The 14377-nt window shown below is 44.8% G+C and overlaps 1 protein-coding gene across 1 annotated transcript in view; it reads right to left on the bottom strand.

The window, feature by feature from the left end:
• dock4b (dedicator of cytokinesis 4b) overlaps positions 1 to 14377 on the bottom strand; it is a 111295-nt gene that overhangs the window by 80834 nt on the left and 16084 nt on the right. The window contains exon 2 of the mRNA XM_083999998.1: positions 52 to 135. Coding sequence (XP_083856124.1) covers positions 52 to 135 — 84 coding nt within the window. The remainder of the gene's footprint in view (positions 1 to 51; positions 136 to 14377) is intronic.

The raw sequence follows: 14377 nt of genomic DNA, 5'->3' as shown, positions 1-14377 counted from the left end.
GGTTACCAGTTGTATAACGGTTTTCACATGAAATGTATGTGTGCACTGTACCTTCACATTTCTCCAGGATCTGCACCGTGTCTCCAATTTCCAGTGGGAGGCCATGCTGGACGGTCCCGCGGAAACTGGCCAGCACTGCAAAGAAAAACAGGCACAAAACACCCACATGAGTTTTTTTTTTCCCTTTCAGTGTTTGATCGTGGTTATGCAGAGTTAGAAAAAGGTCCTGAGACATGAGCAGAGTGATAGAAAACAAAACACTGCTGCTGGAAAACAACTCAAGAGAGAGGAGGTGAGATCGATAAGCTGAAATATCCCTGCTTAACTCAAAATAGTAATACACAAATGAAAATTGCATAAGTACATTCTGAGTAATACAGGATACCTTTCAAGCAATGTAACTATAAACAGAAAGGAATGGAGAAAGAGGTTGCTGAGGAGAGTTACAGCAGCACCAGCCGTTCAGTCTTGAACATACGGGGGTCATAAATCACTGTGGGTGATGTTCAGATAGAAGGAGCAGCCTGAGCCGTTTCCTCCAGACACTCACTCACTAGTGAGAGACTCCGCAGTAGAAGAACTCAGAGATACAGGTTGAAAAATAACATCCCTGTCACTTATAATGACCTCTCACTGAGGCCATGCTTATACTGTATGATGGAGGCTTTGACGGGGGCACCAAAGGAGCAGCGTAATACGGAAACAAAATGAGACACATGGACATCAGATCACTGTGTAAATAGATGGAGAGCAGAAGTAGGGATGGAGTCCTCACATGTTCAGCTGCGTAGTTATCAGAAGCACAGCTCAGCCTGTGGAAACAGTGGGAGGCAGCTTTCTAACATCAGAAAAAAAAAAACCTCTGGTGATGCCTTCACTAGGCTTGAGGACTACAGTCTTTTAACACAGAGCCAGGGCTTTAAAGCTAAAGACACGCACTGGAGACTAAAACATATGATCTCTCTGACTCTGCAACACCAAACGAGAGTCCTAAATATACTAAACAGCTGGAATTCCCCTTTAAGGGGGTGTATGAAAAGGGCAGAAAAGGGGATCTTCAGTTTTTCAGATGGTGGCGTGTAGAATGTGGCAGTTATGAAACATAATAATGAAACAGAAAAAAATGTATCTAATGAGACACTATATTTACTATAATGCGATTACATAGGTTCTGAGTCAATGCTGAAGTAAAGCCTGGGAACATAAAAGTAAATGTGATGCTGATGGTCCATTAGCACTGAGCAGTGCTTTGCTGTGACAGTCTAATAGTCATCAGTAGAGTGTCAGTTGACAGCTACGTCCCGCTGACTCGCTCACTGCTCACACACTCACACACACACACACACACCTACAGTATACTGTATATCTGAGAATTAACCCACATACTTAAACCTGCATCTGCACACAGATATGTCATCCGCTGCACACATACATACAAACACAGCATGCAAACACTGACAGGTGACGCACACACTCAGACTGCAGAAACGCCTACACAGACAGAAAATTCACACAAGTAGGCTATTCAAACGGCAATGTATGCAAGCATGGACACACACAGACATCGCATTCACACATGGACACACACACACGTGCAAGGGGGGGGGGGGGGGGGGGGGGGGGGCAGCTTCCCTTGGATTTGCAGTGGAAACGTCTAACAAGAGTCCCTGTCATGCAGAACCGACTGAGATCCCGGCTCAGCTGAAGTGTGTAGAGAGAATTTTCTCTTGCTCTGCCTACAGGGATCGTCCAGTCCACCTAAAAGCTCTGTCCAAACACCGCTGAGAGAAGTTACCCCTGCTGCAGAGGGATTATATTTAATCCAGGACAATTTAAAGGACGGTGACATACACCCAGAGACCATTAGTGCAAATACTGTGGACTTCTGACACACATGAAGACATTTGTAATAAAAAAAAAAGAACTTATATGTTGATAAAATGTGTCAAAAGCGACACAAATAGACTAAGTTTCACTCACAGCTGTGAATAAGAGTTGTTAGTAGTACTTTTCTGGCACAGGAGCCCACTATCTGCAGGAGGACTCAGCTGAATTACCCATCCACCCACTCTCTCATGTTGACATTGAGATCAAGTCTGCTGATGAAATCAAACAGCAGCTCGACCCCCGTGCGCCGCCTCTAACTCCGTGCGTGCGTGCGTGTGTGTGTTAGTCTTTGTCCTTCTGCATTTCACACTGAAGCCTCGCCAACCTCCTTGTTATCCCTCGAGCTGTTGAAAAAACTGTCTTTACAAGGGATTTGTCACAAGTGCACATCTGACTTTGTAATTCATTCAAACACCAACACCGCTTCCACACGAGACCCAAAACTTCTTCTTTTTGTAATTCATTCAAAGCCCGAATCCCTCACACACATGCACACATGCACATGCAGAGGCAATCACAGCAAACACACTTCCACTCACAAAGTGTGCCCAATGCATGAATTATCCAAGTGACTTTCCCAGCTGCAGAGAACTAAATTATTCAGTTTCAAGTCGCATTTCTTTTTTTCTTTTTTTTAAACTGTGAAATGAAAGCTTCCCGCCTGTCGATCCACAAGCCAGCTGCTGTCTGTCCTTCTGTCTCAAACTGCCCGTCATCCGTCTGGGTCCGACTGTCTGTCAACTGTCTGGACCGGCTAAACCGCCTAATGATGCGCTAAGGTGTTCACTCTCCGGGGGAACTGATTTGTTGTTGTTTTGTCCCATTTGCTACGACTGCGCGTGTGTGTCCTCTTGATCCAGAAAAAGAGAACAGCGAGTACAAACAGAGAGGGGTGTGGGGTTGAGTGTGTGTGTGTGTGGGGGGGGGGGGGGGGGGGATGCCATTCATGGCTATTCGACCACACAGCTGCCACAGAGCACAAACACAGACATAGCAGGGGTAAAAAAAAATCCTATAAACGGACCAATGCACACACACGCCACACACACACACACACACAAGCATGACACGTCTAAGTGGATGCCACTGGTGCATGAATATTCTATTGCATAAACTGAGCAAAAGCAGACCTGCACACACACACACACACATCACCTGCCTATTGAACCTGTAAGACCCAGTTTCCAAATGACCTGCACTGACCAGCACTTCAGCCACCAAAAGGCAAACTCAGACCCTTTCTGTCACACACACACGTGACACACACACACACACACACACACACACACACAGACTGGGTCATGGTGAGGACACTGCTATTCTGGACCAGACTGTCATCCCTGAGCTAGACATTACGCAAAGCTGGCACCCCGGAAGAGCGCGCACGCACACACATAAACAGACAGGCGCTGATGAGGAGGGAAGCGAGAAGCGATTCATACTGTCCATTTTTTCTCCGGAGGAAGAGGAAGGAGACGAGGAGGGAGCGGGGACTGCATGGCAGAAAGCGGGCGGGCGTCAAGAGTTGGTGGTTTGACGCTGATGCGGTGTGTCGTCGGGTGTTCACAGGGGCTAATGTGGCAGCAAACATCTCCATCACAACACTTGAGAACGCCACGTTGGAGACATCAGCTCATGTGGAGGTCGTACGCAGAGAGAGGGAGGCGAAGAGAACACTCTGCACTTCTCTTATTACTTTATATTGATAATCTTGCATCTAATACTTGTACAGTGAGTAAACACAGACACACATATACTGTATAATTCTTCTGGACAACATAGTTTCCTGTTGCATTCCTGTGGGTCTTGGTTCTGTGGGTCAATAAATGTAATACTTGAGCTGCTCCCAGGAAACTCTCCATCAGCTGTAATGACATGGTTCTTGTTGCTCTTCTTCACAGGAGAGAAATGAGAAGTGCCCGGAGGAATTACATGTGTTATCAACACTTTTTCAACCCCAGCTGCTTGTCAACAGTATTGAGAAGCCGGTCTAGTTATTTTGGGTCGTTGCATTGTCCGGGTCTGACTGCCATCAGAGCCCTTTTAGATTAGGTCTCTGAAGCCAATGCACTTGACGCCCTCTTCCCAAATCAGTGTGGTTTTCTACTGGTTTGTCCAAAATGCTGCACACGAAGACCTCGAACAGAGAGTAGCTCCTACTATAGGATCTTGTACTTCTCTTTCCTCATGTTGTTTTCCATAAAAATGTACAAATTTGAGATTTTAAGCTCACCGTAGTAGGCTTTGGGGAAGTTGCACCGGGAATACACAAATGATTATTTGAGAATGAATTATTTAAGAAATACATCATCCTAGCAGCATCAATAATTAAAAGAATCATTAGGTTCAGCTCGAACTATCTATTCATTAACTGACAGAAACTGTGTCCACATGGGATCTTGAAGCCAGAGGTTGCATTTCGATCTCCTCGGTGCACTTTCACCTCACTCTAATCCATCAGGACTGGATCGGCGTTGGCTGGTTTTTGCGAGCGCTTTCTGCTGAGTAAGTCGAGATCCCTAGAAAGCCTGCTGGCTTGGATTAAGCTTACATGTGTTTTAGGCTGCCACTTGGAGTCGAGGCCTGTCAAACCGCGTTACGTTTGGTTTGCTCGTTGCTGCTACGTCTAAGCTCCTTAGAAGAACAAACACTGCCACAGGCCCTGAGTAAGAAGAACACCAGTGCTCCTCCTTCAAAAACAGACTGCGCTCTCTCCGCTGAATGAGGCAGGTATACCGCCAGTGATCAAAGCTCCATGTTGTGCTGCTGCTAGACTCAAATTTGCAGAGACTTTTGCAATTTTGGTGAAAAACACAACAGAGAAGCACACATCAGCAACTGATTCTTTCTTTTTGCACTAAATCACATGGCAAATTTCATTCAAAGCACTTAATGTGCTTTTTAACCTCATTAGCCTGACCCTTTCTTCTCTCCAAATGATCTGACAATGATTCACATGCATAATCCACTCCCACATGTTAATTATACAGCATTTATATCATTAATATGCTAATTTGACAACACAGCAACTGATGGTGCTCCACTGGCCTCCATTGCTGCCAAATGTAAGGATCATGAATATTTCATTTGTGTGTGGGAATATATGTGTGAGCATTATGAAACAGCGACACAAACACACATTTGTGAGGGCCGGTAAAAACGGGTTGATTCTGAGGAAGGCAAGGAGAGTATGTTAAGGGGAAGCAACACCGCTTTTCATCCGGTTTCTAACGCTTTTATAAAAAGGCTAAACACTTTCAAAGGCAAATAACCCACAGAACCACTTCACTTCCTCATGCTGAACATTCTGCGTTCTGCACTCCACCAGCCAAGAGCATAATACCGTCCGAGCTGCATCTGCCAAACCAAAAGTGGCTTGTATTCCAGCAATGTGACTAAAACATTCCTACTTAGACCAAAACTAGCTCAGCTATGTTTTTCTCTTAGCCGGCTTCATGCACCCTGTGCTCCTAATCAAAGGCTTCAGGCCTTCATATTTCTATGTGGTGAATTAAAAAGGGTCTGAAATGCCTCCACGTCATGCTTTAATACTGTATGTGTCCGAAGTCGAGGCAGTGAGAGGGTGAATGTGGTTAACAACACACAAGGACTTATTCAGGGATCGTGTACAGTCAGAAAAGCCAAACCACAAAGATGTTTTTATGCAGCACATATACGAAGCACACTCGCAGGCACATAAACTCGTGAGTGTGACAGAGCAGGAGAGGTATCTGACAGCTTTAGTGTAGCATAAGACAGATTAAGTCTGTGTGTGTTTGTGCGTGTGTGCGTGTGTGTGTGTGTGTGTGTGTGTGCTCATGTGAATCTGCAAAAGAGGTGATTTCTCTGGTTGGAGCTCCGAATCCTGAGAAGAAGCATCATGCATTTAAAAGCAGGGGAATCAACGGGTGTCGTCAGCGGGAGAGGAGAGAGCAGGCAGATGTCTGAAAGTAGCAGCGACGAAAAAAGGCCTTGAACGGGACTCGACTTGGCTCACAGAAAACAAGACGAAAAAACACACACATGTGCAGACACAGAGGTCTGATAGGCAGTGCAGACAAAAGCCAGGCCGGGAGAATCACCCAGGAGGAACGGCTTTCATTTCGCCCCTCTCCATTGCCGGCTGCCAGGGTTCCTTTCGCTGCCTTTGTGTGTGTGGAGATAGCAAAAAAAAAAAAAGAAAAAGAACCACCATCGCAAAACCGCTCAGTAACAACAATAACCCTTTGCTCAGAATCACGCTGCTGGAGCTGAAGCTTTCAAAACAGAGTTGTATAAGGAATGTTATTACTTACTTTTTTGGGGGGGAAATGCATCATGACAAAAAGTGCAGCTCAGGGCCTCATAACATTTCAGCAATGCCACAGAGCTGGAGACTGAATGTGAAATCTTGCACCCAAAGCAACTGAGCAGTGAGAAAACTCAAAAAATAAATACAAACCGTGCAGGTGAGTCGCACAAGCGCTTATTAAAAAGAAACTGATTCTGTAAACTGAAATGAACTCCTGCTGTTTTCCCCTCAAACGTGATTATCACTGAAGACGCTTCTGTAAACACATTCACACGCTGAAACACAGCACGTTTGCCGATTTAAAACAGGGGAAAAAAGGAAAAGGCAGGGTATTATTCTTCCATTAGCTTTTCATTAGCACGATCTCCAGCTAAGGTACCATTAGCTTTTGCCCCAGTCATAGAGTATGAGGTGAAACACAAGCAACAGTCAGTTTGTCCTACTGGCCTGAGCAGGAGGAATCATAAATGACTCAGATTAAATAGAAATATAGGTCAGTGCACTAAAACCTCACCTCATTCCCAGGCATTAATCTGACTATGTGTGTGTGTGTGTGTGTGTGTGTGTGTATGTAGTTTCAAAGCTAGCTAAGTGCATGCATTAGATAGCCCCCTGATGCCAACGTAGAGATTAGATGATTATTATAATCCTCTTGGGAGGTTTTATCTCACCTGCATAAATTTGTCATTTTTCCCCTCCTCTCTGGTAATTACCACTGGATTATGACATCACTCCTCCTGTTTTTGTCCTAATGTCGGAATATCAAAGTAGGGAATATCATTTGAAGTGGGTCTGTACAGTTTCTCAAGAAACTGAATAAGACTTGGGTCACTTTCACTTTCTTTAATCCCATCTCACTTCCCACTAGTTCATGCGTTTTGTACCTTGGGGTAGGAAGCCACAGTCGGCGTGGTGTATGACAGCATAAGGGACACTTCCTGTGACTGGGTTGAATGGTATTGCCAAAAAAACAAACCAGCTTGGATTTCATTGGGAACTGATCGGATGCCAGCTCTCCCTGGAGAACAAGAGGGTCACTGTTGAGTTGCCACCAGAACTCGGCTCCAGTGTTTTTATGTCTGTAAACAGACACTCCAGAGGTCTGCGGAAAAGTCAAGTGTGAGTCATCGTCTTCACGGTGTTACGCTGTGTTCATTGATTGACTGGAGTATACGTCATTAAGGTGGTATAGCTAATGTGTTAGCAAACACATCCAGCAAGTATGGGACAACATTAGTATTAATTTTGAGTCATATTTCTGGCTACAGGATGAAGTTATACACAATATGTATTCCTCCCTTTAGTTCTCCATAAGATCACCAGCTAGTCACTAACTTTGCCTGTCAGCTGTTGACATAGCTATAGCACACCTCCCAAAGTGGGTTAGCAGAACTTTTCTCATTAAAGCAGCTGCCTGGAAATGTGATTGACGAGAGCAGTGAGAGTGGATCAAACATTAAAAAGGTGCAGGGCTGTAAAACCCAAACGAAGAGTTGAAAGATACTGAGATAGATGCTAAGTTAGAGGAGAGACGACAGACTCGGGTGATAATCCTCCATGGGTTTGTCACTACCAGCGACACCTTTCAAATTACAGTACATGTGATAATTTCAACCTTTTTTAATATTAAAAAAATCATCGGTGCAACTTTAAAGAATAATACCAGTTTTATTACAACATGGAAAGTGAGCGTGCCCTAGATATACGTAACACAGGAAAATCAGGTGAGGTTTCGTGAAGCACATTAGGTCAGAGCTGAAACAGGAAGTTTGCAAACTCTGAAGGCTGTTTACAACTGACAGTTACAGTTGGGAGTGTACATTTTGCCTTTGTTTTCCATTTTGAATAAGTTTGACTATCCTGGTGACGTCTGCTCATTTTTCCAGCCCCCTTGTCTTGCTTTGAAGGCGCTCAAAGATCTCTGTGAATAACTTGGTGGGGGCAATGTTAACACGGAGAATAGGACCTAACTTGTAATTGTGGTGACTTCAGTTCTCTGAAATAAACCACCACAGCAGACCGACAAAAGCATCCACTCCCTGGCTCTCATACTCTTTAACACTCCAGATGTAAATGCCGGGAGCTGCAGCAGCTGAACTCACACCGACACTGGTGCCTTTACCCATCCTCCCACCCTGCAGAGAGAAGCACAGAGAGAGGAGAGTGGAGGAAGAAAGGCTCAAATATATACACAGTGAGAGGAGGGAGAAGAGAAGGGTGTGGGTGAGGCCGGTGATAAAGCAATACAAGAGAAGGATTTAGGGTGGGGAAGTGATATGGAGGGAGAGAAGAGGAGAGTAGGCTGCTGCTGGTCCTACTAACAGATGAAAGACAGAGATGAGAAGAGAAGTGAAACATCTGTTTTTTTCTTCCTTCAGGTATAATGGTTGAAAGTGGGAGTGTCAAATGAAACTTACTGCATCAATCTGTCTTTCATTCTGACCCAACTTCAACCTCTCCACTTCCTTTCTGTTCAACATCTACCATCCCTCAGCTGCACCCTCTCAGGGAAGGGGAGGTGCCACTGACCTCTATCTACACTTCAGGCTCTCTTGGATCAAATTATGCACGTTTGCTGCAGCAGCACGTGTAGGCGTAAACACACACACACACACACACGAGCTGTCAGGAAATCAAAAGGGTGAACATGCAAGAGAAGAAGACCTGAGCGGAACCCGCACAAACCAGAGGATGTGTGACCTTTGTGATTGCATGCAAATGCAAACACACACACACACACACACACACACAATTATCAATCCACAGAGATTGATGTTGGATTTGGCAGGGTGTGTGTTTAGCTGTCAGCAGCAGCACTATTAAACAGTGTCTGACATCACACCTCGCTGACATGACATCAGCAAAAGAAGCTCACACGCTACTGTTAGAGGAGAAAACACGCACACACACATGCGCACACGCTGGATTTAGTTGCTGCAGGCTGTAGGAGCCCAAACAGCAGTCGGGTCCACATAGAGGGTGATGAAAAAGTGATGAAACTAAATCCACCAACAGCACAGCAGTGTCTGTAGTTTTATCTCGCGGCGCCACTTGGACAAATATCAAAAACTGAAGGTGTGGTGATCAAAAAAAAAAGAAAAGAAAGAGAAAAGGCTGACCTAAGGCGAAAAGTAAATCAATCAGACTTCATAAGCTGAGCAAGTACAAACACTATCATACCTGAGTTTTGATTTGTGTTTGTCATCAGAGTTCAAATAAGAGAAACGGTAGTTTAGCCTGAAGACACAGCTTCAAGGCTGTTTAGGTACAAATATAAGTGTGATTTGTGTTTAGTAAGTGGAGGCAGACTGAATAAAGACAGATGGACGGACGGAGACGGAGAGTCAAGGCGAAGGACAGATAGACACACCAAACATTGAGACTGATAAATAAAGCAGCAGAGAGAGAGAGAGAGAGACACAATAGAAAAGAGGGGGAACGGAAAGAGTGAGGGAGCGCGAATCGAAGAGATAAGCAGCTGTCAGCTCTTGTTGATCTCACTCCACTTTGTTGGCCCCTGTACTGTATGTCACCTCGAGGGGAAGAGAGATCCTTCCTGTCAGCTCCTCTCAAAACAGGTACAAGCTGACGGCAGGGCCGGTGGAGAGAGGTGTGGACGCGAGCAGGGAGCTAAACATACACACACACACATACAAACACTTCAATCAATCACGGCGAGGAGGAAGAAGAAGAGACTGCACGATAAAATCTCTCACAATCCTATGAGGAACGAAGGATCTGATAGCTGGATATTAAGTGAAAAATTTATGTTAAAATGAACGTTGCCTTACTGAGACAGGCTCCCATGCATCTGTCATAGTTGGCATTGCACATGCTTTACCCGCCTTTTTCTCCAGTTCATCCCTGCTGCAGTTTTTAAGTCTAAAAACCTACTGTTTGCAGCTTTAAATGTTACAATTTCAAAGTGCCACAGTCTCACCTTGCTGCAGGTATAGACACTATCTACACAAAGAAATCTGGATAATTGCCCACTTACTTTCATCTGTCAAACCAGACACTTTTTCAACTGCTCCGAGACTTTTACTGTGATGACAGCCTTGGGGACATGATGTGCACCAAACTCAAGTCATAAAGAGGGAACTTGTTGCTTGATAAAAGACTTCAACGTAGCTCTGGCAAAGAATGACATAAAAGCCGGGGGAACAGATCAGAAAATAGCGAAGCACCCACTTGTGAAATAACAGTAAGCAGTTATATATGAGAGACCTAGATGAAGAATTTATGGGCCAGTGGTTCTGGTTGTTTTTTTAATCACACCTGTATTTATATTTTAACATTCATTGAATGTGTAATGTATTTTTCATGTTTTCCGTGCTTCCACTTGATGCAGGTTGGTTGTTAAGAGCAGGTGAGCTGTAATTTTCATGCTCTCCTCAATGAATAAATTGGACCTTGAGTCTTGAAGTGGGCTTTTTCAAGCCTGAGGACAATGCCAGTGTGTGTGTGTGTGTGTATGTGTGTGTGTGTTTGAAGGATGGCTCTCATTTGTACACTCAGCGTGTGTTAGTGTGTTAATGCGCTGGTATCATACCATTCGACTCTGTCATATCATACTGGACAGCTGGCGCTTATCACCTCATTAAAAATATTTCCCCCCACCCTGCTCTGATGAAAAGCATATTGTTCTCAACACATACAGCATCTCAGCATGCACAAACATATCTGGTGAGGCACACACACACACACACACACACACACATACACACAACACATCCATGAGTATATTGTTAGCTTGGTCTGAATCTGCACTGAGCCACAAACGGCCATACGGAGGATTGCTACTAAACTAAACCCGCTGAAATGTTGCACGACAGTAGCCTGAGCATGAGTTACTTTTTTCTTAAATTACATGCAGATGCTGTCTGTTTTGAACACTGATTTGTTGTTAAGGCAACAAGGCCGCCGCAACATCACCGCCACCACTCTCAATTGTAGGCTGCGAGCCGTGACACATGAGCCCACAGACGATGAGCGAACTTACAACGACTCGATAGCGCACACGAACACCTCCTCTGAGCTAAAATTAAAACTATTGTTCAGCATTCCTCGCTGCGGAGTGAAATCCAGCCATGTTTCCAGGCGCTAAACGGGAGCAGATAAACACATATCTGTACTTAAGGGGTAGTTCTATCATGCATGCGTGGCAATAAAAGGGCAGTAATGCCCTCTATCTCTCTAGGGCTTAAAGCTATGACACTACGGGCAGTGAGGAAATGAAAAGAATGTGCGTTTTACTGCCTCGCTTCTGTGAAAAACCACAGCCTGGCCTCTAAGTATAACCATACGCACTCCCATACCTTAGTATCTATGTGGCTTTTTAATGCACTTACAGCATGTATTTGTATATGTGTGCTTGTGTGTTAAATTGCATGTGTGTGTGTGTATGTGCATTCATGCCAACAGTGTCTAAACAAGACTGTGTTAACATGATCCCTGTGGGCGGGAAAGCTTCTGCCTCATCTGATTAGCAACCCTCTGCTGAGGGGATACACACACACACACACACACACACACACACACACACACATGTATTTATATAGATGGAGACCACGAAGGATGGGGTAAAGGGTTACACTCCAAGTGGGTCGATCAGCAGGGGTCGATGGACAGATGAGGGTAAAGGAGTAAGGGAGTGATGGAAGAGAAAGAAGGGAAATGAAGGTTAAAGGAGGTCAAATTTAACTTGGGAAGATGGGAGAAGATGACAATGTAATTATAAAACGAAGAGAGTAGGATAAGTTGAGTAAAGATGCCAAAAGAGGCGAACAAGGGCAAGAAGAGTAACCCTGAAGATAAATATAAATGTCAGCAGCGGGGTACGGGGTTAATATTGACTTAAACTGCTGTAGCCATTTTCATCTCATTACCACGCTGATCGTAAGTCTTCCATTAGAGATGAGCCTGACCGTACATGCCTTTGGAGCACGGTATCAGTGAGTCACGGACAAATGACCCCATGCTGCTTCTGCTAAATGTTAAGCTTCCCAAGATGAAGCAGTAACTGGAGAGAAAGAGACAGACAAAGAAGAAGGAGAAGACGGCAGTGATCATACTTGTTTCCGTGTCTGCACAAAGTTGGCTGCGGTGCCACCAAGCACACAAGCTCATTTAGCCTAGTTTGTTGCAAACAAGATGAAACACAAAATGGGGAAATTAAAGCGAGCAGCGCAAACAAATGAGACAGAGGAGAATCCCACTGGGCTGCTATCCCGAATGCTGTGTAGTCATTATTCCATACTGTACGTTCACTTCACATCCTGGCCTAGTAGCCTTCATTCGGTTCTCCTCCTGAGGAGATACCACAAAGAGCTCAGTGACAAGGAGAGACAAAGAGACTGTATAAGAGAGGAGAGAGCATCAAGCATCAGTGAGTGATTTGAGTCAGTGGGGAGTGTATGAAAAGCACGAGTGTGAATGAAAGGACCGCAGTGTGGGTTGTCTGAGCCGAGCCGAAGCCGTTGCCGCCGCTCCGTGCAGGTTGCGGCGTTCGACGCGAGCTCAGATTAACTGCGTGGGGTCGAGTCACAGGAAGAAGAGATGAGTGTGAAATGCACGGTCACGAGCCGGACATGTACGAATGCAGTGTGCTCACACACACACACACATGCACAGGCGGCGATAGCCTCAGAGCACAGCGAGGGTAATTGAAGACACTTCACAGGAAGTGACAGCATGGAGTAAATCTGAAACACACACACACACATACACATTCATACGCATTGTGGGTCCACTCAAGGACACACAGATGGCAGGTGCAACACAAATACAAGCCAGTGGAGCATACCTTATTAACAACTAAAGCAGCCAGCCAGTGTGTCGCTGCTTCACAATAGAAACCAATCTACAGTTTTGAACATGTCTGCTTCTCTTCACATGAGGAAAAGAGCAGCTAAGCTATAACAACCTGAAAGAGAAACCGCTGATATCACAATGGGAATTATGTGTACAAGCTCCTTCAATTCCCATGCTATCAACACCAGCATTATTAGGAATCTGTGTCACATTTATTAGCATGAAATATATGAAAATGCAAATTAATGTCATGAGAAATGGTCCTTTTTCCACAAAGTCACATAGAGAGTCATGACATAAAAGAAGAGAGGAGATGAGTGATGCACATGCATCAAGTGAGGACATCAACATCTGGGACAGTAACTAGCAGCATCTACTCATGTGCTTCAGAAAAAAATGTTTTTGCTAAAAAATGCTTTTCAATGTGGGAAATCAATTCCATTGTTTAGTTTCCAGCCTCACTGATCAGTCGCCGATCATTATCAGCTGATTTTCATGAGAAATACTGGATCAGCAGATTGAAATGAATGCTTCTTGTCAGTTTAAAACCTGTGGTTAATAATCTGGCGTGTGAGTCTCACAGAGGCACAGTGTAGTGAAGTCCTGCCTCCCATGTATGTGGTTCACTGCACTGGTGTGTAACAGGCCACCAATAGAAAACAACATGTCAGCTACGTATGTGCAACTTCTACAAAGTGCATGAGACTGATCTAACATACGCTATGCGCTATGCTATACGCTATGATCAGTGGCTGCTATGGATTGATCAGTCACACTCAAAGATGATCCATATGTGTAAAAAAAAAAACATGAATGGGCCATCCCTAGTTTCCAGTGTGATCTGCAGAGCTGTTACCAATACAGTTAAGCATCCTCAGGGCCTTCAAAAACAAAGAGGCATTCAACAGTGGCATTTCCAAGCACGCTATGTGTGTGTGTACCACTGGGTATCAGGCACGTTCTAAGCAGCAACAGCAAAACTCTGTAAGCTCTGCCTCCGAGCTCAGCAGAGTAGAAAGAGCAAGAGGAGGCCATTTAATGTAGGAGACCACAAGGGAGCCGAACAAACTATGACAAGATAGCGACAGCAGTGAGGGACGACTGAACCAAGAAGCACGACAAGCATGGGATCTGTCATCCAGCCCGAGCCTGAGAATAAAAATAAAATGTTTTCATGTGATATGCATTCCGCTTTCCATGAGCCGCAAGATGTGGAGAATGAGTGTGTGTATGTGGATGTGTGTGAGTGTGTGTCCATATCTATACTGGCACTGATTCTCATTCTTTCCTATGAAAAAGAGCCTCACACACTGAAAACCGAGGATTGGACTGCATGGCTTGTTGGCATGCCAGTCCCACTGACATCTGCAATAACTTAGGAAGATC

Source organism: Trachurus trachurus (genome assembly GCF_905171665.1).
Source record: "Trachurus trachurus genome assembly, chromosome: 23".
Taxonomy (NCBI): Eukaryota; Metazoa; Chordata; class Actinopteri; order Carangiformes; family Carangidae; genus Trachurus; species Trachurus trachurus.
Note: the sequence above shows the minus strand (reverse complement) of the source record. Positions and strands in the feature narration are given on the sequence as shown.